General features: G+C 46.8%; 1 protein-coding gene across 1 annotated transcript; it reads right to left on the reverse strand.

Moving 5' to 3' along the window:
- Nucleotides 1-15,087: 15,087 nt before the first annotated feature.
- CSPG5 (chondroitin sulfate proteoglycan 5) lies at nt 15,088-27,174 on the reverse strand (the record flags this gene model as incomplete). Its single annotated transcript, XM_019798010.2, has 4 exons — nt 15,088-15,264; nt 21,118-21,193; nt 23,005-23,193; nt 26,042-27,174. Coding segments are annotated over 4 exons (1,560 nt in total), but the record flags the coding sequence as incomplete, so codon positions are not given.
- Nucleotides 27,175-27,178: the final 4 nt, after the last annotated feature.

Below are 27,178 nucleotides of genomic sequence, written 5' to 3' on the forward strand. Positions count from 1 at the left end.
AATAAACTGCTTCCAAAGTTCATATGGGGAGACAAAAGCCCCAGAATAATCAACACTATATTGCTGGAGAAGTAAAAAGTTAAAGAACAGATGTTATTCAACTTTAAGAATTACTATAAAGCTGCAGTAATCAAAACAGTGAGCTATTGGCAAAATAAAAGATCAATGGAACAGAATAGAGAACCCAGAAATAGACCCACATAAATATAATATCTCTGACAAAGGAGCAGAGGCAATACAAGAGAGCAAAGTTAATCTCTTTAACAAATAAGTGGTACTGAACAACTGGACATCCACAGGCAGCAAAAAAGAAGACCCTAAATACAGACCTTATATGCTTCATAAAAATGAACTCAAAGTGGATCATAAACTGAAATGTAAAACAAAACTATAAAACTTCTAGAAGATGGGGTGCCTGGCTGCCTGGCTCAGTTGGAAGAGCGTGTAACTCTTGATCTCGGGGTCATGAGTTTGAGCCCATGTTGGGTGTAGAGATTACTTAAACATAAAATTGAAAAAAATAATCTCCTACAAGATAACATAAGTGAAAACCTAGATGACTTTGGGTATGGTGATGCCTTTTTAGATACAACACTGAAGACACGATCTCTGAAAGAAATAATTGATAAGGTGGGTTTCACTAAAATGAAAAACTTCTGTTCTGCAACAGACAATATCAGGGGAATTAGAAGACAAGCCACAGACTGGGAGAAATTATTTGCAAAAGACACAAATGATAATGGACTAGCTCGTAAAACTCAACAATAATTGGGGTTGGGGATTAGGGGGAGTTAAAAAAAACCCTCAACAATAATTTTTTTTAAAGATTTTATTTATTTATTCGACAGAGATAGAGACAGCCAGCGAGAGAGGGAACACAAGCAGGGGGAGTGGGAGAGGAAGAAGCAGGCTCATAGCAGAGGAGCCTGATGTGGGGCTCGATCCCACAACGCGGGGATCACGCTCTGAGCCGAAGGCAGACGCTTAACCGCTGTGCCACCCAGGCGCCCCCCTCAACAATAATTTTTAAAAACCTGAGTTTAAAATGGGCCAAACCTTAACAGACACCTCACCAAAGATGTACAGATGGCAAATAAACATATGAAAAGATGGTCCATATCATGTGTCATCAGGGACATGTGAATTAAAACAAGATACGAGTACACATCTACTAGAATGGCCAAAATCCAGAGCACTGACAATGTCAAGTATTGACAAGGATATGGAGCAACAGGAATTCTCATACATTGCCGTTGGGAATGCAAAATGGTGTAGCCACTTTGAAGACAGCTTGGCAGTTTTTTACAAAACTAAACATTCTCTTACCATATGATTCAGCAATAGCACTCCTGGAGACTTACACAAAGGAGCTGAAAACTTTTGTCCACACAAAACTCTATACAAGGTTGTATACAGCAGCAGGAGGGGAGAGTTGCTGGAGACTGAATCAGCCAATGGTGAATGACTTAGTCCATCAGGACCATGTAATAAAGTCTCCATAAAAAAGAACAGCTTTTTGCTACTTGTTTTTGGAGAGCTTCCATTCTTGGGGAAGCAGGACACTTCCACATGCCACCAAGCTGGGCCCCAAGTTCCACTGAGGACAGAAACTCCTTCGTGCGGGACGTTGCTCAATGTATTGCTTCCTCTGGCTAGTGACTCATATTCTTTATCATATCCTTTAATAAACTGGTAAACTTCAGTGCTTGCCTGAGTTCTGTGAGCACCGCTAGTAAACCAGTCAAATCTCAGGAGAAGGTCGTTGGAACCTCCAATCTGCAACCAGTCTTCCAAAGCACAGGGGACAGCCTGAGGCTTGTGACTGGCATCTGAAGTGGAGGGTGGGGGGCAGCCTCATAGGACTGAACCCTTAACGTGTGGGATCTGATGCTATCTCTGGTAGTTACTGTCAGAACTGAGTTGAATTCTGAGGCACCCTGCTGGTGTTTGAGAATGCTTGGCGTTGTGTGTTAAACCCCCACCCCCGCATTAGAATTGGGTCTGGGAACCCTAAAAGACTACCCAGTACATTTTATAAGGCTGAAATAACCCTGATACCAAACACCAAAAAAGATAGCACAAGAAAGGAAAGTTACAAGCTAATCTAACTCAGGAATCTATATGTGAAATTTCTAAAAATATATGTTAGAAAATACAGCCTAGCAACAAATTGAAAGGTTAATGCATCCAACCAAGTTATAGTTACTCCAAAATTGCAAAATTGGTTTGACCTTTAAAAAGTCAATGTAATTTTATGTATTAAGAGGATAAAAGACAAAAATTACATGATTACCTCAATAGATGCCAAAAAGCTTTTGATAAAATTTAACATCCATTCAAAGTAAAAAACTCCTAGCAAAATATGAATAGAAGGAAACTTTTTTAATTTGATAAATGATGTCTGTAAAAAGCCTACAGAAAACATTTTAAAAGATTTTATTTATTTATTTGAGAGAGAGAGAGACAAAGAGAGCACAAACAGGGAGAGGGGCAGAGGGAGAACAGGCAGATTACCCGCTGAGTGGGAAGCCTGACTCAGGGCTTGATCCCAAGAGCCTGAGAACATGACCTGAGCTGAAATGAGATGCTTAACAACTGAGTCACCCAGGTGCCCCCAGAGCACATTATTTTTAATGATGAAAGGTTGAAGACTTTCTCTTTGAGATTGGCAATGACACAAGGATGTCTACTTCCACCATATCTATTCACAATATACTGAAAGGTCCTGGATAATGCAATAAACCAAGAAAGAGAATTAAAATGTATAAGGATTATAAAAGAAGGAACAAATCTATCATTATTTGCAGATTATATAATTGTATACATAGAAAATCTAAAAGAATCTATATGTAAATTATTATAAGCATGTCTATCAAGGTTGCTGAATATCAAATCAATGTTACAAATAATTATTTCTGAGGGGCACCTGGGTGGCTCAGTCATTAAACGTCTGCCTTCGGCTCAGGGTGTGATTCCAAGGTCCTGGGATCGAGCCCCACATCAGGCTCCCTGCTCCACTGGGAGCCTGCTTCTCACTCTCCCTCTCCCCCTGCTTGTGTTGCCTCTCCCTGGCTGTCTCTCTCTCTGTCAAATAAATAAATCAATAAATAAAATCTTTTAAAAAATTTCTGTATAAAATATAATAGAAAGTAGAAAATTAAAAACTCTGAAGATATCACTTTTTAAATTTTTTTGAAGATAGCACTTATAATACTGTAAAAAAAATTAAGCACCTGTTAAGAAATCTAACAAATATATTTCATGCAGAAAACCACAGAACAATATTTAGAGAAATTCTAGAAGATGCAAGTAAATGGAGAAATAGACCATGTTCATTGATTGGACAACTCAATATCGTAAAGATCAATTCTCTCCAGATTGACCTACAGATTCTACCCAGTTCCAATCAAAATCTCAAGGACTTTTGTTTATGTTTTTGTTTTGGTGGAACCAAAGAAGCTGGTACCAAACTGCATTTAGAAATGGAAAGAACTCAAAACTACGGAGACCCTTTTGGGAAAAAAAGTGAGAGAGCTTGGTATACTGGATATCACAGTTTGCTGTGAAGCTAGGAAAACAGTGTGAAAGTGGCACAAAGGTAGACAAATAGACCAAAGGAACAGCAAAGATCTCAGAGACAGATCCATTCATATACATACATTAGATGCAAACATGATAGAGCAATAGGAAAATGAGAAATGGTAGCCGTTTCACTACATAATGCTGGCTAACTGGATATCCATTTGAGAAAAAAAAAATGAAATTGGACCCCTACCTAATGTCATTTACAAAAGTCAATCCCAGGTGGATTACAGACAGTAGTGCGCTGATTAATATGTAACAACCAGCTTCTCCCCAAGAGGAATGATCCCTATCTTCCAATGTTTAGTGAGTTCCATGGTGAAATGCTCCTACCCTGGTCGACTCTAAGCAACCAATACAAGGTCACTGAATACAAAGGAGGGGAAAAATATGCGGAAGCGGTACATAGATGGTATTTCCAACATACAGATTCGATTGACATAAATAACCGCAAGAGCAGAGATAACAGTAAAATGAGTAGGAAGTGATGGATTTTGAGTATTACCTTTGTTTTTTTTACTTTTGTTTTTAACATAATCTATTTAATTTAAGTTTATACAGGTTAATCTTTAATAATCACTGTATTTAATAATTGGCTTACAAAATACATGAAAATTGAACCACTTTCTCCTGAGCCAGTATGAGTCAGGTCTAGCACAACACTGGATAATTACAGACCCGGATGTGAAAGGAAAAACATAGTTTTTATTTAAAAATATGGAATTATTCTATAATTTTAAAAAGTTTTTTTTAAGATTTATTTTTAAGTGATCTCTACACTCAACAGGGGGCTCGAACTCATCACCCCGAGATCAAGAGTCGCATATTCCTCCTACTGAGCCGTCCAGGTGCCCTAGGAAAGTGCTTTCATCATCTCAAGATAGAGAAAACTTTTTTTTTAAAGATTTTATTTATTTATTTGACAGAGATAGAGACAGCCAGCGAGGGAGGGAACACAAGCAGGGGGAGTGGGAGAGGAAGAAGCAGGCTCCCAGCAGAGGAGCCTGATGTGGGGCTCTATCCCAGAATGCCAGGATCACGCCCTGAGCCGAAGGCAGATGCTTAACCTCTGTGCCACCCAGGCGCCCCTAAAGAACACTTTTTAAAAAAAATTTTTTTCTTTCTTTTTTGGGTTATGTTTGTGGAGATATGTGTAGAAAAGAGTTAATATAGCTGACCCGAGAAAGGATTGCTTACAAGGCTGGTCCGTGGCTGGCGTCTGGAAACTCCAAATTTCAGAAGGGTTCTTACCACTCCCTCTGGTAGGTGGCTCACTGTGCCTACAGGGTTTCTGCAAACAGTGTGGTTTATGCTGAACACCTGCTTGCCTTCTGGGAGACTGGCATCTTGGTATGTGCTAAGCAGCAGGTGTCTACATAACCAGTTCCCAGTAACAACTCTGGGCACTGAATCTCTTTGAGCATCCCTGATAGACGACATTTCAAATCTGCTGTCACAATTCACTGCTAGAGGAATTAAGTATGTCCTGTGTTGACTCCACTGGGAAAGGGTCCTTGGAAGCTTGCTCCTTGTTCTCTCTGGACTTCCCTCCCCGTGCCTTTCTTCTTTGCTGATTTTGCTTTGTACGCTTTCACTGTAATAAATCTTAGTTGTAAGTAGGACTACATGCTGAGTCTTAAAAATCCTGCTCGTGAATCCTTATACCTGGGTATGATCTTGGGGACTCCCGACACATGGTGTAAAATTCACCTTTTTAAAATACACAGTTTGGTGGGCTTTGATGCATGTACAAGTTGTGTAGTCACCAGCACGAGCAAATTATGGAACACCTCCATCTGTGTGAGTTTCCTCATTCTTGTGCAATCAATTCTCTCCCTCTATCCTCAGACCTTGGCAGCCACTGATCTATTTTCTGTCCCTATAGTGTTGCCTTTTCCAGAATGTAAAATAAACAGATCAAATGGTATGTAGCCTTTTTTTTTTTTTAAGTGAACTCTACACCCAACGTGGGCTCGAACTCACAATCCCGAGATCAAGAGTCACACGCTCTACTGACTGAGCCAGCCAGACGCTTCAGCCAGGCACCACGGGATGTAGCCTTTATATTTTGGCTTCTTTAACTCAGCCTGTTGTTTTTGAGATTCATCTATGTTGATGTGTGTATGAGTAGTTCATTCCTTTCTGTTGCTAAAGAGTATCCCATTGTATGACAGTTCATCTGCTCACGGTTGATGTACATTTGGGTTGCTTTCTGGTTTCAGTGATTATGAATAAAGCTGCTATGTACATATGTATACAGGTCTTTGTATGGACATATATTTTATTTCTGTTGTGTATCTAAGAATGCAAGTCATGGGGTTGTATGTATGCTTACCATTATAAGAAACTGCCAATCTGTTTTCCAGAGAGCTTTCCCAGAATCAATGTTTGAGAGTTCCAGTGGCTCCACATCCTCATCAGCACTTGGTATTGTCAGTCTTTTTAATTTAATTTAATTTAATTTAATTTAATTTAATTTAATTTAATATTTTTTAAAGATTTTATTTATTTATTTGAGAAAGAGAGAGCACAATAGAGCACAAGCAAGGGAAGTGGCAAAGGGAGAGGGAGAAGCAGACGCCCCCCTGAGCAGGGAGCCAGACGCAGGGGCTCAATTCCAGGACCCCGGGATCATGACCTGAGCTGAAGGCAGATGCTTAGCTGACTGAACCACCCAGGCGCCCCAACCTTTTCATTTTAACAATTCTACCAGCTATCTAATGATATCTTACTGTAGTTCTAATTTGCATTTCCCAGAAGACTAATGATGTTGAGTACCTTCTTGTGTGCTTACTTGCTACCAAAATATCTTTTTTTAAAAAAGTAATTTCTACACCCAATGTGGGGCTCGAACTTGGCCCCAAGATCAGGAGTTGCATGCTTTTCCCACTGAGCCAGTCAGGCGGTCCCAAAACATCTGTTGATATGTCTATTCAAATATTTTGCTCATTTAAAATATTGGGTTGTCTTCTTATATTGAATTGTAAGAGCTCTTTATTTATTCTGAATACAAGTTCTTTATCAGATGTGTGTTTTGCAAATATTTTCTCCTCTCTCTGGCTTATGTTTTCCTTTCCTTAGCAGTGTTTCTCAAACAGCCGAAATTCTCGATTTCTATCGAACTAAAAAATTTTATCAGTACACCTTAACTACAAATTCAATTACTTTAATAAAGGACTCTTAGAGTTATCTATTTCTTCCTGATTGAGTTTTAGTACTAGTTGTCTTTGAAAGAATTTGTCCCTTTCATTGAAATTAACAAAGTTACTGGCATAAAATGGTTCATAAAATTCTTCATTACTATTTCAGTGTCTACAGGATTTGTAATGCTGTGAGACCCATTCTCTCATTCTTGATCATTATGTAATTTGTGTCTTCTTTTTTTGTTTGTTTGTCATTCTGGATCAGTCTCGCTAGAGGGTGTAGATTTTATTAATCTTTTCAAAGAATCAGTTTTGGTTAATTTATGTTCTCTCTCTCTCTTTTTTTTTTTGATTTTTTAATATCATTGATCTCAGTGCTGATCTTCATTCTGCTTTCTTTGGGTTCATTTTTTTTCTAGTTTATTAATATGGAAACTTAAATCATTGATTTGAAATATTTTTTTAAAGATTTTTTAAAAATTTATTTATTCAACAGAGATAGAGACAGCCAGAGAGAGAGGGAACACAAGCAGGGGGAGTGGGAGAGGAAGAAGCAGGCTCATAGTGGAGGAGCCTGATGTGGGGCTCGATCCCATAACGCCGGGATCACACCCTGAGCCGAAGGCAGATGCTCAACTGCTGTGCCACCCAGGTGCCCCAGATTTGAAATATTTTTTTAAGATTTATTTTTAAGTAATCTCTACACCCAATGTGGGGCTTGAACTCACAACCACCAGATCAAGAATCTCATGCTTCACCAACTAAGCCAGCCAGGTGCCCCTGAAATCTTTTTTAATAAGAACATTTAATGTTCTTAAATGTTCTTAAATCTCCCCCTACGTACTGCTTTAGCTGTGTTCCCCAAATTTTGATCTGCTGTGTTTTCATTTTCATTTAATTAAAAATATTTTATTTCTCTTGCGATTTTGAATGGTGGGTCAAAATGTGTGGTTTAATTTTCAAATGCTTGGACGTGGGGTTTCCAGGTATCTTATTATCAATTACTAGTTTAATTCTATTTTAATCAGGACATGCTTTGTATGATTTCAATATATTTACATTTTGAGATTTATTTTATGGCCCAGAATATCATCTTAAAGGCTTTCTTTTTTTCCTTAAGAATTTTTTTTAAGTAATCTCCAAACCCAGCATGGGTCTTAAACTTACAACCCAGAAATTAAGAGTTGTATGCTCTACCAACTGAGCCAGCCAGGCACCCCTATAGCCCAGAATATCTTGACTAAGGTTCTATGCACACTTGAAAATATTGTGTATTCTGCTGTTGGAGGGAGGAGTATTATAGAAAAGTCAATTAGATCAAGTTGGTAGATAGTGTTATTCAAGTCTTTTGTACCTTCGATAATTTGGTTTCCAAATACTGAGGGAGGAATGCTGAAAACTCCAACTATAAGTGGAGTTCAGCTATTTCTTCTTTGATTTCAATCAGGTTTTGTTTTATACATTTTGAAGTTGTCATTAGGTTTATACACTTAGAATTGTCATGTCTTCTTGAGAAAACCATCTTGTCCTTATGTACTGCCCCTCTTTATCCCTGTAAAATTCCTTGTTCTGGAGTTTATTTTCTATATTATTAATATACTTGAAGGGACTCTTCATTTCTGGTTTTGTGGTAATATTTTGCTGTTTATTTCTAGCATTTTCATGACTCCTTTTTTTTGGTGGTATCCATGTTTCTGTGCAAATTCTCCATCTGTTTATGCATACTGTTCCTCTTTTCCACCAGATCCTTTAACAGATTAGTCTCCCATAGTTCTACTAACTGGGTCATCTCTGGGTCAGGTTGTTTTGACCCCTTTATCATTTGACAGCGATTTGTTTTTCTTTTCTTTTTTTGTTTCTGGGTGTAAAATAAATGTCAGATATAGTAAAAGAATGGTAGAGATTGGTAAATGGTACTGATGCCCGAAGATGGGAGTGTCTCTTTTTCTGTTAGGTTGTCAGTAGAGGGGTTGAGGCAGTCAAGTCAGTAGTAGAGCTGAGTCTGAGGTTTGCTGTTGCTGTAACTTCTCCAATGGCAAGCTGCTGTTACCTCTTGATTCATGTGAGGCCTGAGATGCTAGGATGTTTTTCTGTGTTTCTACATTCTACTTTCAGCAGGCCCTGTGTGCCTGAACCTCAGAGAAGGAGGGTTACTGCATGCTTTTCCCACTCATTAATCAGGGTGAGACCTGGGATGGGGGGCAGTTTTTCTCATTTTTCCTGGTTCAGCTTTACTCTTGGGTAGACCTTGCACACCACCTGAGTGTCAGGGTGGGGCTTCCTTCCCTTTCTTGCCCTTCCCTTCCTTGCCCGCCAAACTCTGATTTATATCTGAGGGTAGGCTGGGATGGGAGCATGTCTTTAGATCCCACCCCCCCACACACACACACTGGCAGCAGACCTTTGTATTAGGGCAGGGTCTCCCCCCGCCAGGGGCATTGTGTTTGCTTTTACTCCTCCTTCATACCTATGCAGAAGGATTCCTATTCTTCCCTCAACAGGTATTGGAAATGATGCTTGTAGTGGGGAGAAGGCCTTCCTGCCCCACCTGCCCAGGCAGGTGGCTTTGCTTTATCCTTTCTCAGAGGCAGTTCATTTTTCCTGGTTGTGGGAACAGCAAGGTTTCCAGAAGCTTAAGGCTTTTTCTTTGAGTGATAGAGGAGTCTGGGAAGTGGGTGTTGTTTTGTTCCCGTGTGCCATGAACTGGGGTGCTCTCGGGTCTCATGCTTCCCACCCCCAGTTTTTCTTGTGCGCACGCAGCTGAGGCTTGTGGAAAAGAGCGTGTGAATGGCCGTAGACAACCCTTGAGTCTGGAGCTCTCAGAGATTCGGAACTGTCAGGCTCGCTAAACTTTGCCTTTATGAATTCATTAACATATGGCTGTCTCCTTTCCCATTTTTATAGTGCTGCCTCTTCCTCCTGGGCTCTGCCACGGACAAAATTCATCTGTGCTGTCTCTCTTTGCAGGGGCTTGTCACCCTTTGGAATTCAATTTATCTGGCTGCCTTGTGACCTCAGCTCCTGGAGGAGCCCAAGAAGTCATGATTGTGCAGGTTATCTGACTTTTTCTTGCTATGAAGGTGTAAGGGATGTCTTCATGTGACTTTGCACACCTTAGGTGGAAGCAACTCTTCGGGAATGATTTTGTAACCGGAAAGGAAGATTGATAAGTTTGACTACATAAAAATGAAGTTTAATGTTAATTTAACATTAGGAGTATGAAATTGCAAGCCATAGAGTGGGAAAAGATATTTGCAACATAAATGACCAATAAAACAGCTCATAAATGTGATGGAAGATAGTCTGATAGAAAAATGGGCTAAAGGGTCAAACAGATGCTTCACAAAAGCAGAAATGTAGGTGAACACTACACATAGGGCGAGGGATGCAATCCACTGATGGCTAGAGAATGCAAATTAAAATCACAATTACATACCGTTACATGCCTAAAGAATGGCTAGAATTAAAAATGTGAGAATCGCTCTCTTTTTTTTTCTTCAAGATTTTATTTTAAGTAATCTTTACACCGAACGTGGGGGTCTAACAACCCTGAGATCAAGGGTCGCGTGCTCTACTGTCTGAGCCAGCCAGGTGCTCCAACAATGCGTGAGAATATCAAGGGCTGAGGAGAATGTGCAGCAAAGGCAGCTGTCACCCGCTGTTGGTGCGAGCTGTTAACCCATAGAGCCCCTTCTGACATTACCTTGTAAACGTCAAGATAGGCCGAATTCCATCCTAGCAATTCTGCTCCTAGCTACATACCCCAGCACTGCACGCCGTGTACACACGGGGGCCTGACCCTGCTGAGTGACACGTGCTTCTTCTTGGCTTTGATAAACCCTCGGCCAGGATACTGTTCAGTGTGGCTGGCCATCAGATCCCTCAGGGTAACTCTGCCTATCTTCGCTCCCATCTACTTTGTGTCATCTCACGGTTACACACTCAGGAGACCTTATTCCTTCCACTTCACTTCAGTAGAGACCCTCACTCCCCCAAAGCCTCTCAGATACCTGTGGTGGGCTCCGGGGCTCAGGGAAGAGCTCTGCTGCAGTTCTCAGTGATGGCGGTGTTCACACCCCCCATGCCTTTATGCCCCTTTCCCTTGGGTTTGGAGGGTGCGTTTATACAGCCCCTTCCACTTCTCAGAATGCATTCACATACCTTGTATGAACATCCTGACACGGGGAAGTAAGCTCCATCAGGCAGGGCTTTTGGTCCATTTTGTTCTTCGCTATATCTCTGGTGCCTAGGTAGCCCTGTGAAGAGGTAAGGGTTTTACAGATGAAGAACCTGAGGGTCAGAGAGCTCACCTGACTCCTCAGTGGAGAGGCCTTCTAGCTCTGAGTCCGGTGTTAATGCTGCTTTTTGGAGCACAGGCTAACCTTTCATTTCTATAAATTATATGAGAAAGGACAAGGGACTGTGTCTGTGGTGTGATGTCACACAGAGGAAAGGACACTGAAATAGAAGTTTAAAGTCTGGGTTCTAATATTGTCACCAATGCTTTCCAGTCTTAAAAGACCCCAACTCCAGGCTCCAATGAGGATGTGAGAAGACATGGACATGAAATGTATTGTAAATAGTAAGGTGTGTTTATGGGTTGAACTGCGTTTCACCAAAAAGGTATTTTGAAGTGCTAACTCCCACTACCTGTAAATATGCTCTCATTTGGAAATAGGGTCTTTGCAGCTGTAATCAAGTTGAGAGGAGAGGTCCCACTGGATAAGGGTGGGCCTTAAACCCAATGACCGGGGTCCTTCTAAGAAGGCCTGGTAAAGACACAGAGAGACAGACACATGCAAAGGGAAGATGGCCATATGAAGACAGAGGCAGAAACTGGAGTGATGTAAGTATAAGCCAAAGAATGTCAGGGATTACTGGCAAACGCCAGAAGCTGGGAAGAGGTGAGGAAGGATTTTTCCCTGGAGCAGTCAGAGGGAGCACGCCCAATTGACACCTGGATTTTAGAGCGCTGGCTTTCAGAACATTTCTGTTGTGTTAGCCATTTCGGTTGTGCTCATTTGTTACGGCAGTCCCAGGAAACGAACACAGGTGTGGCGTATGTGTCAAGGAAATGCCTTGTGGAGACAGATGGCTCAGCACCGCGTGTACGCTTCTCCTAAGTGAAGTGATTCATCAGTGCTGGAAGGCCCCCAGACACATGAACTTTCTTCCATGATGCCTTCGTTTCCCACATTTTCGGTGTGTCCTTTCTTTAGAAAGGAAGACACAAAACAGGCTATAGAGTGGGGTGGAAAAAGCAGACAGGAGGCATGTGGGGACCATCACCTGACAGCGCCAGGGTGCTGAAGAGGGGCATCTCAAGCACTGGATAATCACTGAGGGGCAGAGCAGAGGTCCCCAGAGAGGAAGCTGGCTGGGCTCATGGAGCACAGTCACTGAGTGGCACAAACGTCCTGGCAGGAAAGAGGGTCAGCACAGATAGACATCGATACATCCGATTCCAACACGGCAGCCTCTTCAGAGGGTCAAAGACTCTTGGCAACATCTGGTAACTCTATTCATTAGGCCTGCTTTGTCTCCTGCTCCCCTTCCGATCTGTTTATCCTATCCCTCCTGCATATGCTGTGAAGATGGGATAAAGCCAAGGGCAGTGATCTGCATTCCCGCTCTTGTGGGAAAAATAAAATGATACTAACAAACCCTTGTGTCTGGATGGGATTTAGAACTTACGAAGTAATTTCACATACAATCCCTCTCAACTGGGCCTCCTTGTGAAAGGAGCCTGAGGTGCCTAGCCATGAAAGACAGGTCTGTCCCCTGATTCAGAGAGTACAGGAAATCCTAAGTAAGACCACGCCAAAGCCCCCAAAGTGGATAAGCATCAGGTTAGGAAACCATAATACACACAGGCCATAACCCAACATCCTAATTTGCAGCCCTATCCAATAGCAAAGAGCAGACTGAGCTCATAGAACCAGCTGAATGCCATCTGGGCAAAAGTCCCAGGATGAAAACAGAGGACTTCTGTTGTTAGTAAGTGGGAGACGAGGTAAATTTAGACGAACCCTTTCACTAAGGACACCAAAAGATGTACAAATATCTGAAAAGCATCAAAGAGCTAACAAAATACTGCAGAATTACAAGGCTGACATCCCAGAGAGGACAGGAACTCAGACAGGTGAGCCCAGCATTGAGGGCCACTTCTTCCCTGGAGGCACTTACCCATTTGGAAAAGGGGGTTAGAAAAGTAAGTTATGTTTCTGAACGTCTGGGGGCGTGGGGAGGGAGTTGGAGTACAGGGCCCACTAAAGGTGGAGAGCAGTGGTAAACCCCTGCCTGTTTGGGGCTGTGACCCCAGAGGATTGTGCCCTTAGAGGTAAGGGTAAACCAAAAGCAAACCAGCCCTTGCATAGTCTGATAGGTCTGTGGACTGGTTTCAGTGGCCTGGGACTCTCCAACCTTCATCTAGAATAATGTGATCCCAGAATTCTAGTGCCCTGAGCACTTGACAGAAGCAAACAAAAACCCCTCTCAAAAGGAAGAAATCATCCTAGGTAAAATATTTCAATAAACTATTTTCTAAATACAATGTCCTACACAAAATAAAAAAATAATGAGGCACTTGGGAAGACAAATCAGGTAGAACTAGCAGAAATTAGGCAACAGAAACATGCTCACAAGAACTCCATTTACCGGAATTATCATAGTTTGAACACAGGCAAGGTTCTAGAAAACTCTCCCAGTAGTAATTATGGCCATTTGAACTCCTAATTCTCTCTCTAATCTATCTTCATTTGTTGCCTGTATTGCTACGATCTCCATCCGGTCTGCCTTCACCACTGTCTCTGGACATATGTTCTTAGAAAACAAATCTGACCTTACCTCAGCCGTGCTTAATGGCATTCAAAGCCCTTTGCAATCTGTCCTAAATTGCCCTTTCCAGCCTCATCACCTAGAACCTCTCCCTCTCACAATTTCTGGTCATATGGCAAGACATTTCTACGAATATCCTCCCTCGACCTTGAATGTCGTCTCCTCCCATGTTATCCTGGAAAACGCCCCCTCATCTGTCAAAGTCCGATTTAAAGCTCTCTCCTGAAGACTTTCTGAACTTGAAACTCCAACTCTCACAGCTTTGTATTTTAATGTTCACACAGTGTATTATACTTATTTTTTAAAAATTGATTTATTTAATTAGAGAGATTGGGAACAGGGGGCGGGAGGGGCAGTGGGAGAGGGAGAGAATCCTGAGCAGACCCCCTGCTGAGTGTGGAACCCCCACATGGGGCTCAATTCCAGGATCCTGAGATTTGGACCCGAGCTGAAACCAAGAGTGGGACGCTCAACCGACTGAGCCACCCAGGTGTCCCTATAATTATTTGTTTATAATTCTGTTTCTCAAGTACACTGTAAATTTCCTGAGGTTAGGGTCTGTCTTATTCATCCAGAGTTCCTGGCATCTGGCATAATGCTAGGCTAAGTGCTCAATAAATATCTATGAAAGAAGGCAAGGGTATTCTTTTTCCTTCTCTCTTTTTTTTAGTAAGCTCTATACCCCAAGGGGGGCTTGCACTCACGACTCTGAGATCAAGAGTCATATGTGCTACTGACTGGGCCAGCCAGGCACCCCTAGGAAAGGATATTCTTAATAAATAAGGTGCTACAGACTCATGGACTGAATCGTGTCACCCCAAAAGTTATATGTGGTAGCCCTAACCTCTTGTGTGACTGTATCTGGAGATAGGGCCTATACGGAGGTAATTGATAAAGACTGGTATCCTTGTCAGAACAGGAAGAGATACCAGAGACCTCTCTCTCTCCACCTGTGCACGGAGAAAAGGCCGTGTGAGGACACAGCAAGAAGGTGGCTGTGTGCAAGCCAGCCAGGCAGAGAGATCCGACCAGAAACCAAGCTTGCTCTTGGACATCCAGCCTCCAGAACTGTTAGAAAATAAATTTCTCTTGTTGAAGCCACCCAGTGTATGGTGTTTCGTTATGACAACCCAAGCTAATAGCTAGAGCACTTCTGGGATTTCAAACACGTATACATATACATCTTCGGGGAAGGTAAGTTTTCAACACGGACTGACAAGAATGGGTAGGGAGTGGACACACGGACATCCGGAAAATGGCTTTTTAAAAAGTTTTATTTCAAGAACTTTGTTTTTTACTCTTATTTCAAAAAAAGGTGGGTCAAAGTACAAAAAAAAAGTCAGTTGAATAACAGCATGGGTTTAGAAATCACAGCAGCAGAAGCAATGTACAGACGGCACAGACAAAACCACCCAATGTACGCGACTCTGTTCAGGCTCTTTGCTTATTTTGTGTTCTCTCCCTCCTGTGCAAAATACACCAAGGCATGCCATGAGACCAGAGAAAGGAAAGAGTTTAACNCCCCTCTTCTTGCTCTGCTTTAGGTGAGGTTGTTCTGAAGACAGTTCACCTCCAAGTCAGCCTGGTCACCTTTGCCACCCTCGAGCTTGGGTGACATGGAGTTCTGGATGTTAAATGACTCCTCCTCTTTCAGGCAGGACTTGAGAGCTTCCTGGATTTTGTGGGGAGCACTGGGATCATCCTGGAAGAGGGAAAAGGGTGAGGGAGGGGTGGGAAGGAGAGAGCGGATAGAGGGGTCAAATCACCACCCCAGGCTTTTGAAAGAAGAAAGAAACTCTAAGACTTGAATGAGCCAAAGTGACGCCTTTGCAGCTGCTTTCTAGGAAAATCATCCTGAAAACCACTGGCCAGATGGAGATGAAGGCTTGGCAGGTAGCTGGATTACAAATGCCTTTAGTGTAGGCAAGGGCAAGGTTTGCCCTCCGACAGAGACTGGGGAGAAACGGTCCCTTTAACACATGGTCTGGCCCCTTGAGAGTCTCACCTGTTGGTGAGCTCTGCTTGGCCTGCCGGCCCACCTCCCAGGGCCTTCCCGCTGTTGAGTCCTGCTCTTCCAGAAAGGTCGGTACAGGTCAGGGAACACGTCTTGTGGGTGCACACAGCGGGGCACGAATAGGCCTATGGTCAGGCGCAGAGCTGCTCCCAGCAAAACTAGGGCCCCTCTCCCCGCGGCACCTATACTCCTCTGACGAGAGGCCAGAGGTGTGTGTGCCCCTTACTGGCAGGAGTTTATCGACCAAAAGATGCTAATTTACAAAGGTGTTTCCTCAATCCAAGCCCGGGTGAGTCCCGCTGCCTCAACGGCCTGCCGTACTTTGCGTCAGACGATACTCGTGCTGCTGGTTCCCCTGACGTGTACGGAGCCCTCCTGCCTACCCAGGTATGCATGTTGCCTGCAGCCCCAGGACCAGCTCCAGACCCTGACCTGAACTGGCTTGTTACAGGTTTTCAGGAAACCCACACCTGTCCACAGTCCCCTAGTTCTGCCTTCTGGGTGTTCGGAGAGCTCTTACAGCGACACCTACCTTCCCACTGCTCTCTCCCTCCAGGGCCATCTGGGCATTGCAGGCACACCTCATTTTATTGCGCTTGGCAGACACTGCATTTTTTTTTTTAATACAAATCGAAGGTTTGTGGTAACCCCGTGTTGAGCAAGTCATCGGCATTGTTCTCCAACACCGTCTGCTCATTTCATGTCTGTGTCACATGTTGGTGATTCTCACAATATGTCAAACTTTTTCATTATTAATTATGTTTGCTACGTGATCTGTGATCAGTCATTACGACTCGCTGAAAGCTCAGATGACAGTTAGCAATCTTCAGCAAGAACGTAGTTTTAAATGAAGGTGTATACACTGTTTTATTGTATACTTACTAGACTACAGGAGAGTGTAAACCTAACTTCTAGATGCACTGGGAAACCACAACTTTCCTTTGATTCGCTTTATCTCGATGTTTATTGTGGTGGTCTGGAGTGGAACCCACAATATCTCGGAGATAGGCTTGCATACCCGTGCGAGTGGCAGGCCTCAGGTCTCTCTTAGGCGCTCCAAATTGCTATTGTAAGTGCCTGGAGCTCTGCTGATCAAAGACACGGGTGGTGCGAAGGGTAGAGAATGTTGCTATCTGACCAGCTAGCTCAGACCGTTCTTACTTTAACCACTTCCGAAACTGAAGGGAATCATCAGGCTTCAGGAGTAGGGCCTTCTCCGTACAACTGTGATGAGTTCTTGTCCACGCTGACTGCTACTGCGTTTGACCCATTACAGCACTAGGTCGGGGTAATGACTGGTTGGCAAGAAAGCAGGGAAAGGCTGCAGGCTGACACAGGACACGCCAGGTGTTCAAAAGGACTGCATGTAGAAATCACTGTCACCTCCCCCTGCCCCCAGCCTCACTTGGCACTTTTCCAGAAGACCAGCTTGAACCGAACAGTACAGTAGAGCTTCAAAGACCTCAGGAAGGATTTCCAGACAACAGGGGAACACATGTTCCCCATTCCCAATGCCACAAGAGCCAGAGGAAATGAACTTCATACACTATTGAGGCAGATTTCAGCCACTTGATCTTTTCTATGGCTGCTGGGAGAGATTTAGAAAAAACTTCAATGACATAAATTTAGATGTAGTGAGATAGAAAGAGCTCCCCGATATTAAGTATGCATTCACACACACACACACACACACACACACAGAGGCTGTACAGAGAGGGAAGTAGGATGAGGTAGAACTGAACTCTTCATGCCGTGTAATTCTGTGTTGTTTGGGGAGAGACACTGGGCACAGAAGCTTGAGAGCTGGGCCTTTAAAGATCCTGGGTAGAGCAGATTTTGGATCCCAGCAAACCTGGAACAGGACAGGATGGCCTGTACTTGCCAATCCTTTTACAAAGATGGGACTCACTTTCATGCTGCTCAATACTGCCCCCCCACCACACTGCCCCCCACCCCCAACATCACACAGTCCTTGGGGGCAAACAGGCATCATGTGAGGAAAAGTAGATTCAGGGGTGCTTACACACCTGGACATCAAATGCCATGAAGGTGGGGGCCCAAATCAAGCCTGGCTCATGGGATTTAGACAGATGAGAAAATGGACGTCTGGGCCAATAGGTGGGATAAGTATATTCTAAAAATAAGGAACACAGGTATCCAAACAATGTTATTAGACAAGCTAAGTACTTGAAACAAATAGGACAGGTGAGGGAGTGTCTGAACCAAGACAGAGCTATCCTAATCCAAGTGTCTCCTCCAGAACTCGATCCTATTACGCCTAGGGCTGCTGGATCCTCAGCAGAAGGCCCATCTGCCTTGATTTGCGGGAACTCCCTCGTGGCAAGGGAGCTGGCCCTCCATCTGGCCTCAGTCCCGGAAACTGCTCTGCATCCCCCTCTTCCTGGCATTCCTCTCCAGCCAAACGGGCATCCTTCAGCCCAGGAGTGGTGTGGGGTCAGGCCTGGAGCCCCACTGGTCCAGACACAAACCTCCCTCAGAATGGGGCATGAAAGAAATTGAGCCTAGCAAGAAAGAAAGATTTAAATGGGGGCGGGGTGCAGAGAAGCACTAAGGGACACCGTGGAGATGTCCTAGTAATGAATAAACTGACATCCTGGAAGGTCTGTCGAATCTTAGGAAGAACAAGTCATATCCGCAACATCCCATGGACAGCATGGCTGTAAGATCCACAGGGCAGCCCTCAGCATTTGCCCGTGGATTTCAGGTGACTTCAGTCACGCTGTGTTTCCCACACACTAGCCATTCCTCCTGGAAAACTTGCCGGCCTCCACAGCACGGGAGGAGGAAAACAGGCTTTCCCTTTCCTCCTGACGCTCCTTCGCTGCATACACGCTCACTCAGCCACTGGCTCACCAGCTGCAGAACCCAGGCGAGGAACCGCACCAGACGACTGCAGGTGGGGAAGGAAGTGCTGTTGATGCGGGCGCCAGCCACGGCTCCGTCCCCCGACGCCAGCCCAAAGCAGCACCTTTTTTTGGTTTGAAATCTTTTCAGAGTGTGGCTTGTAGAGATGACTGGAAATGGCTAGGAAAATGACCCACTCGATCTCCTTTAGTTATGTAAAAGAAATAACCCCTCTATGAAGATAAGCAGAACTCTCCAAAATTTTCGGAGCCATCAATACCACCAAGGAACTTGAGGGGTGAGGGGCCGGGGCCGGGAGAGGCTGCACAAGCAGGCTTGAGTCGGGTGCCCCTCTCCTCCACTCCCAGCTCACCTGGAGATTTCCCGGCTTCCATCTTGCTTGTAAGCACTCAGTGTGGTGGCTGAAGCAACAGGGCTCCGCTTCACGATAAAGTGGCAGTTGTCTCAACTGTCAGTGCCCACAAGATCTGAATATGACCAAGTCTGACTTTTGGGCTAGGTGGAGAGAATTAAGAGCTGAAGGGAGGAAATCCAGGAGTACACACTCTGCTGGACAGGACAGTCATCCCCTCTCACGCTCAGAGCTTCAGCAGAGAGGATAGGCTGTCCCCTGGGGCACAAGCTGAGGGAAAGATGCCAGGTGGAAATGACCTGCAAGGTCCAGGAGGGGCCGGACACCGCCAGAGTCTCACCTGCCACTTCACTGAGGGATGTCCTGAGCGCTCCCCAGACAACCCCATGGCCCTTCTCAAGCAGGGTCCACCATGCTGACCAGCCCCTGCCCCGCTGCATTTTTAAGGCTTGTCATATTCTGAACTCAAGGTCAGTGGGAGCGTTCATGGACAAATGCCATGCCTCCTACAAAGTTGGGTCAGCCAAGAAGAACTGGAAACCTCTGTATTGGCTTGTGCCACCAAGACCTCCAGGAGGAGCTATTTTCTTCCCCTCCCTTTTTGGGAAGGGGACCAGCGTCTGTCTACACCTGGGATGCCAGAAAATGCATGCAAGAGAAACCTTCCTGAGGACCCTAGTGCTCTGGACAACGAATACCCTGCCTGCAGGAACCACCGCAGATGGGCTGCCCCATGCATACAATGGAACTGGAAGGCCCTGCGGTAGGCCATCATTCGCCAGCATTCCACAAAGGGCGACTACACGCATATTACCTCAAGGGGTCCGACAGGGATGGATGGAGTGTATGGAGACAAGGAAGACTCTTCCTGCCCTCAAGGTGCCTATCTCGAGAGTTGATTACTGTGTTTATCAATCTTAAAGTTTAGAAGACATCTGGTGTCCTGGGTTATTAGATCCCTCTTGAACGTATTAATATCTTGGTGCGTACCAAGTAAAATCGTATCTGTTTCTCTACCCTTTGTATCAAAGACTTTAAAAAATTACCCTGAACTAACCTCTTTCATTTCTTCTTTAAAGTTGACCCCTTTGCTCCTCCTCCACCAGGCCAAGTTCTTCCCTGGGGTTTGGTGAACAAGGTCACATCGACCATTATTCTCTCTTTGCCCTGCTGGGGCTACACTGTCCCCATCTAGCAAAGGAAAACAGTGGTCTGGATCTGCGCTGTCCCACACAGTAGCACGAGCCGCTCTTCCGTGAGCTCCTCAGCCACAGGTAGCTTGTGGCTGCTGGAGTGGGCGTGACGACACAGAGCGTCTCCATCCCACAGAAAGTGCCACTGGACGGCGCTGGCCTAGACAGTTGAGACCTCTATGAACTCTGATAGCCTGTGCCCCATTGTTTCAAAGAACTTCTTCAAAATTTCCTCTTCATGTTCACCATGTCCATCTGAAGAGTCTGAGTGTAGCTCCCTTATCTGCATATCGATGCATTTACCTTGGTATGGGGCCTGCGTCACGTGCCGGATTCCCAGGCTTGGGTGTGATGTGATCTGGAGCTTGGGTGGTTTCTGCTTTATTTCTGAAATTTTCTCTGACAGTACTCAGTACTTTACTGGTTAGTCTGGTCCAGAAAACACACTAGAAGGCCAGGATCTCTAGAAACTGGTCTGTCGGGACTTTCTATTGAGTTTCAACTGGTACTTATGAGCCCATCCTCCCAAGAACAGAATTTACCCCTAGACTTATTATTCCCCCACTGTTTTGTGCCCTCCTTAGCTCTAACCCGTGTTAGTGTGCCTGCCGGTTTTTAGGGTCCTCAGAGAGTGTAAAGGACACTGTTTTTCTATACACCCCAAAGAACAACCACCGTCCACTTCAGTGACCAACAAGACATCCCCTCACGGCGAAAGTGGAGTCTTTCTTCTCGATACGGAAAGTAGAAAGACACGGAGAAAGACAAACCAGACTTCTAAAGTCTAGATGAAGCTAAAAATCATGAGTCATCCCGGAAAAAGATCTTCGGTACTACCTATAACTCTGCTTGTCAGGCAAGTGACACACCCTCCTGCCCCTAGCCCCACATCACCACCCCAACTGGTCACCCTAAGCTGACCTCCAGAGCTGTGAGGAGAGGCTCCACGCTCTGAAATAGGCCAAAGACAAGGGCAGCCGCCGGGTTGTGTCTGTGGGTAAGGGGAGGTGTGGAGAAGACGAGTCACCTGACAGGTAAGTTATCACAGAGAGCCAAGGTGCGGGCATGGGGGGGGAAGGAGGTACAGGGATTGTCACAAAGTTTCCTTACGTTTGGGTGAGAGCCTTCGGCAATGGTGGAGAGGGAGAAGTTATCGTTGTGGAGCTCAGACGGGGTCCGGAATTTGCTGGTTAGGACAGAAGAGAGCAGGAAAATGTAAGTGCAACGATCATGGCACTACCTGACGAAAGCTTCACGGGTCAAACACTTCTTTCATCAAACGCCACAGACGACACTAAGACGTAACACCATTTGATGCACTGCGGAGAAAAAACTTCCGCCATTTAAACCGTGATCTAATACTTTATCACCTAGAGTTTTTATTATATACTGGAAGTAGCTCATTGAGACTTTAGATAAAGCACTGACAACGATATGAACAGCTCTGGCCAGGATCGTGAATGCCAGGCAATTACAACTACATCACGACTGCCATCTGGCCAACAGTGATTATGAGATGCCAGCGATTGTAAGACACAATCCAATTTCAGAGACGTTAATATGTGGGGGGAAAGTGTGTATCTTAGATTCAGGAAACCACAGCAGTGTCTGCAGAGCATCGAGGGTGCGGAGCGTTATCAGAGCGGTAACCGGGCTTGGGAAAGCAAGTTAGCATGCACTGGGAAAGGAGGGCGACAGCCTCGGAGCTGAAGGGCCACGGGGGCCATGCTCTGTGCAGAACACATACCCTGCTGATGGAGGAAGGCCTAGAATGAGGCCCTGTCTCTGGCCACCCCTCTTGCTTCTCCTCTCCCCTGGCAGCTGCTCCTTCTCCGCCCAGTCCTCCTTGGCGGCTGCCCTGATAGGTAGGTGGTCGCACCCTCTCCCTCTCCTCCCCTTGCTAACAAGGGTCCAGGCTTCTGAGCACATGCAGAGACGGGCCTCATGTCAGTGCACAGGCACAATGGAGAGGCCCCCTCAGCCCCCAGACGGTTAGCTGAAAGGCTCCAGGCGGCTGCCAGCATCCACACAGGGCAGGAGTTTACCCAGCAAAGGAGCAACAGATGGCGTTTTGTCCTTTTCCCAGGACCCAGGAAAAGTCCTTCGCTTGCATTCTCTGAAGGGAATCTCAGGTCAGGGGGGAGGGGATTAAAGGGGCAACAGGTCAAAAGGGAGGTGGGGCAGTTCTGCATAAATTGTCTCTCAGGCCCCAAGGAAGCAGAAATGCAACCTCGTCCTTTTGTGGCTCCCGTGACACTTCAGAACATTCCTTACTTTGCTCAGGGATAGACTGATTCTCTCCCTGTGTATAAGGCCACATCCCAGTGTTCAAGGCATGGACTTAAGGGAAATGCGTGTGGATTCTCACACGCACACAACAGTCACTCCTCTGCTGAGAGAGATGCTGAAATGAGACTCTATTCCCATCTGGCCCTGAAAATCCCCAGCAGAGGAAAGCTCTGCTTAGGAGAGGTAAAGAGGACTTCCCTAAATTCCTCGCCCTTCTGTCTGGACCAAGGGTTGACAGGCTTTGAATGGCCATGCACTGCCAAGCTCCTTCTCGACGGCATTCAGTCAGAGGGGCCAGTACTGAGAGACGGCCGATCTGAGGGAGCTGGAGTTACTTCTTGTGATTTGTGAGTGAAACCCTCACACGGGCCATGGCTGTCAAAGACCCAGGAAGCAGGTGCACTCTGCCGCTGGAAGACTGAGCACAGTAACTTCCATGGGGGACCACCACCAGGAGGGCGCTGGGTGCCTTTTCCTGAAGTGCCCTCCATCCAGGGGAGGGCGGGGTGCTGGGGATGGTGCCAGACAGCTGCCGTGTGCCACAGGGGCTTGGCCTCTGCCACAATGCCAGCACATTCCGCGCAGGAATGGACAAACCTGGGTGGGTCTTTGGCATGAACAACACAGCTAGGGACGCAGAGCAGGTGCCAGGATCCCTCGTGCCCGTATCCCCGGAGCAGATGGAGGGGTGCAGCTGCACAGACTCACTTGGTCCGACGCAGCTTGGTGTTCTCCGTCTTGAGCAGATAGAGCTTCTTGGCGAAGAACACCGTCATCATGAAGAGCAGGAGCAGGACGAGGGCGGCTGAGCCGACGGCCACGCACATCACCTGGAAGTCGGTGATGATGGACTCACAGCGCATCCCCTTGTGCCAGATGTAGTCCTGCGTGTTACACCTGCGGCAGCGACAGAGTGAGACTGAGGTGACGGGCAGGCAGCCGTGGCCACAGCGAGGGCCTGCTCCCTAAGCCCCATACTCACCTCAGCAGCCTGTTCCTATGAGTGTCTAGAGGACCCTGGGAACTGGGCTGTGCCCAGTCTGTGCAGAAATCACAGTGGATATTCTGCGGAACCGCCCTATGCAGTGGGCAGGACAGCGCTGGGGTCCGGGAGATAAGCGAGACAACCAGGGCGCCGAGAGACAGAGTGACCTGGTCACTCACATGACTGTTAAGGGACCGCGGAGGGTGGGAACCCTGGGTTTTGACCTCGCAGCCTCAAGGAGGACAATCACAGGATTCTCTCAGCTCCCCCTGCCCTCAGCTCTGGGTGAAAAACAAGGCAATAGGACCTTTGGCTACAAAAGTAACCAACCCACTCTACCGGGAAATCCTATCCTGCTGTTCTGCAGTCCCGTCTAGTTCACGAGGCTACGCAGACACTGAGACAGAAGGAAGTGACAGACAAGGACGAGCACAAAGATGGATGTATATTCTCCTATCTCTGCAGCCCCCCCCCCCCAATTCTGCCCCTAAAGCGTCCTGTGCTATTACCATGAGAACGGTCACGAAAGCACAGTGAGAATCAACCGTCTGGGTGGGTTTTAGTCCTTTTGTTGAGTGACTTTCTCTTGCCCTTGGGGACATTCCCAGGCTCCAACTCTTCCAATGACATTGCTGTTTCCATGGGAACCAGGCTGCTTCAAAGAGGAAAGATGTGGAAGGATACAGAGGCAGGCAAAGGAGGGAGGACATGAACCTCAGGGTAAATGACAGACAAGAGAATGGGGTCCAGAAAAGGGGAAATCATACCTCGGAGAATTCGCTACTCCACACCCAGAAGAGAGTGGGGAGACATGACTAACAGGAGTCCTTCTTTTCCAACGGACCCCCTGCAGTCCTGGGAGGCTATCTGTTTGAGGACGGTGGGGAAAGAAGATCCCGCTAACCCACGGTTCTAGACAAGTTCTGCCATAGCTCTGCTCATTTCCCTGCAGTGGGTCAGGGTGACAGAGACAAAGGCTTGCTGCAGTCTGCAACTGAGGGCTCGGCAGTCTCCTGTGAGCGGAATGCAAAACAGTTTCTGAGCCACAGCCGCTCCTGGGCGTGCACAGCCGGAGGACGATCTCTGGGAGGGAGGCCCGAGTGTCCCTGGGAGGGAAGGTGAGCAAGGGGAACCGGTGGGGGGACTTGTGGAAAAGCCCTCTGAGGAGGGACCCACTGGAGGCTCCCTGGTCAGCACAGCCAGGCAGCTTACTGAGGACAAGCTTGCTTTTCCACTCAGGAGTCCCGAGAGCTCCAGGAGCTTCTGGGAACTTTTCTGGCTCTCCAGAGGCACCAAGGGCTCTCCATTTCATGTAGCGATAGCAAGACTACTTTGAAGGTGAAAACTCAGGCCTCCAGTAGGATGAAAGACAATGATTTCGCACAGAGAGTTCAGAACTACCAGGCTAAATCCCACTAACCATGACTAAAGTCCCACTAACCAAAGCTTGAGGAGCAAAATCCAGGGTTTCCACATATTTCTGGTAGCCCTTAACAGACTGGCAAGGTCTTGTGGCCATGATGTCTTGATGACAGTTCCTCCTTTCAGCAATGACTGGACAACTCCAATCAGAACTGTGTGGACACATCCTATATGACTGAGCCTAATCATTTCATGATCATTTCTAGGAAAGAAGGAACTGGAAGTCAAGCTTTAACGCCAAAGGCACAACATTCGCACTTTCTATATATTATTCTTCTATCGGAACATCAAGACCTACAGATTTGAATTCTTCACATACCTCTAAAAAGACCAAGAAAAAGGAAAACGTCCGGAACAACACTTACAGAGACACCCAGATTACAGAAATGTTCCCCCTAGGACCAATGGAAACAAGTCCCAGAGGAATCTGGGGGTTTTACCCTACTTCTAGGGCCTGTAAAGGATGGAGACAAGCAAACTACCCAGATCACCCCAACTTGGGATTCTTCCAGAATAAGCCAGTGAGCTCTCCAGCAGGTTAAAATCTTGCTGTGAGGGCAGGTCTATGATGTATTTTTGATGAGGCATGGGTTGGTGGTTGCAGACAACATCCTTAGAGACACTAAACTCTCTGGGTCTTTAAAACATTCTGCGCTGGGTAATTCCAAGGAGGACAAAAATCAAGGTAGTAGGGGAAAAGCCACTACCCAAAGTCAAGGAACCCACCACATCTGCTATGCCAGGAAAGATACTCTGCTTCGCTTGACCTACTTGAATGGCTGCTCCTGGGGTCTGCTCCCAACGAGAAGGTCCTCACTGTGACTCTACATGCCCACCCCCTACACGTGCCCTGAGGGTAGACTGGGTCTTCCTCCTACCGCATATGTGTCTCAGAGGGCATATGTGTCTCAGAGGGCGTGCTCAGAGGCCTTCTTTCCTCCAGAGTAAGTTTATAAGCCTACTCTTTCTGCTAACGTAGCCAGAACTCTCCAACAAGACCCCTCAAGCCAGTAAAGGCGACTTTCCAAAACCCTTAGAGAAGTCCCTTCACTTTGCCTTTATAGTTTAGTGGTTTGGTAAAGGACACATAATTGGAAGAAATACAGGATCTTACTTCTGGGGAATCTCTCCTAGTGATGAGGTCACTTTAGAAGTAATTCTCCATGGAAGATATCATGTGAACATCTCTTGACCTGGGAATCCCAGGATCCTCTTGGCTCGGGAATGCACCACCTCTGGAAGCTGTGCCCATCATGTCCCCCTCTCTGCTGAGTCTGCCTCACATACACTCTCCAGTTCTTTCACAAGCCCCTGTGCCCCTGCCTGCCACACCCTTACCTGCAGAAGGCCCCTATGTTCTCCACCAGGTAGCACTGGCCGCCATTGTGACAGTAACTTGGGAAGAGGTCGCACACTGACCGGCAGGAGCCGTTATGCCGCACAAAGCCGCTGCGGCACTCGGTGCCATTCTCGCTTGGGGCCAGGTCCCTGCCTGGCTCTCCCGGGCGGGGCCTGAGCGCGATGCTGCTGCCAGGGACCATCCCCAGAGTATGCTGTGGGGGGATAGCATGCCACCGACTGGTGGGCTGGCCAGTCCCGGGCCCCAGACCAGGCTTCTCAGTGGGCACCAGAAGGTCACTTTCATCTTCCAGATCTCCACCTCCTGCTGCATCCTTGTCATCCTCCTCTTCCTCTTCCTCTTCATCCAAGTCATCGTAGAAGGATGTGGTGGGGTAGAAGTCAGATTCATCAAAGGGGGTGAAGTCATCGTATAAGTCAAGCAGGCTCCAGGAAGGGGTCTCTCCCCCAGTATCGGGGTGGTGCTCTGAGGTTCCTGGCGACCCCGGGAAGCTCCCTAGGTCGGCGCCACGGCCCTCACCATCCAATCCTTCGAAGTAGTCAATGTCAATTATATCTGAGGCCGGCTGGGGCTCCAGTGTGCCCTGAAACGGGAAAGTGGGCTCTGGCCCATGCGGGTCATGTGTGCTGCCTCCCAGGTTCAGCCAAACCTCCAAGGGGCTCTCCTTGGGGAGCTCGGGGCCTGGGCTCAGCTTGTCGCCAGGAGTGGGGGAGGGTGGTCCCCTGGCCTCTGTAGCCTCGGGGGTGGCAGGGGGCATCGATGACTGTCCCAGGGCCTCCTCAGGAGCCGAGAGCGTGGCTGGAAGGGCCTGGGTGTCGCCGCTGCCGGCCTCTGCGGTCACTCCACCCAGGCCCGGGCTTTCAGCCTCCAGCCAGGCGGTGCCGGTCACCGCCGCGGACGCCTCCAGGGCCTCCTCTGGCCCAACCCCAGGCCCCACCACAGCCGGCTGGCCGCCAGGTGCAGTCCACGTGGTCTCATCCTCCCCAGCAGCTGGTGGGCCGGCCTTCTCCCGCGTGCCATTGGCACGCGGCTCCCACGCCAGGACGCTCTTCACCTGCTCCTCAGCCTCGACGGCGCTGCCCGCCTCACGCGCTGTGGGCGGGAGGGAGGGGGCA

Source organism: Ailuropoda melanoleuca, chromosome 4 (assembly GCF_002007445.2).
Source record: "Ailuropoda melanoleuca isolate Jingjing chromosome 4, ASM200744v2, whole genome shotgun sequence".
Taxonomy (NCBI): domain Eukaryota; kingdom Metazoa; phylum Chordata; class Mammalia; order Carnivora; family Ursidae; genus Ailuropoda; species Ailuropoda melanoleuca.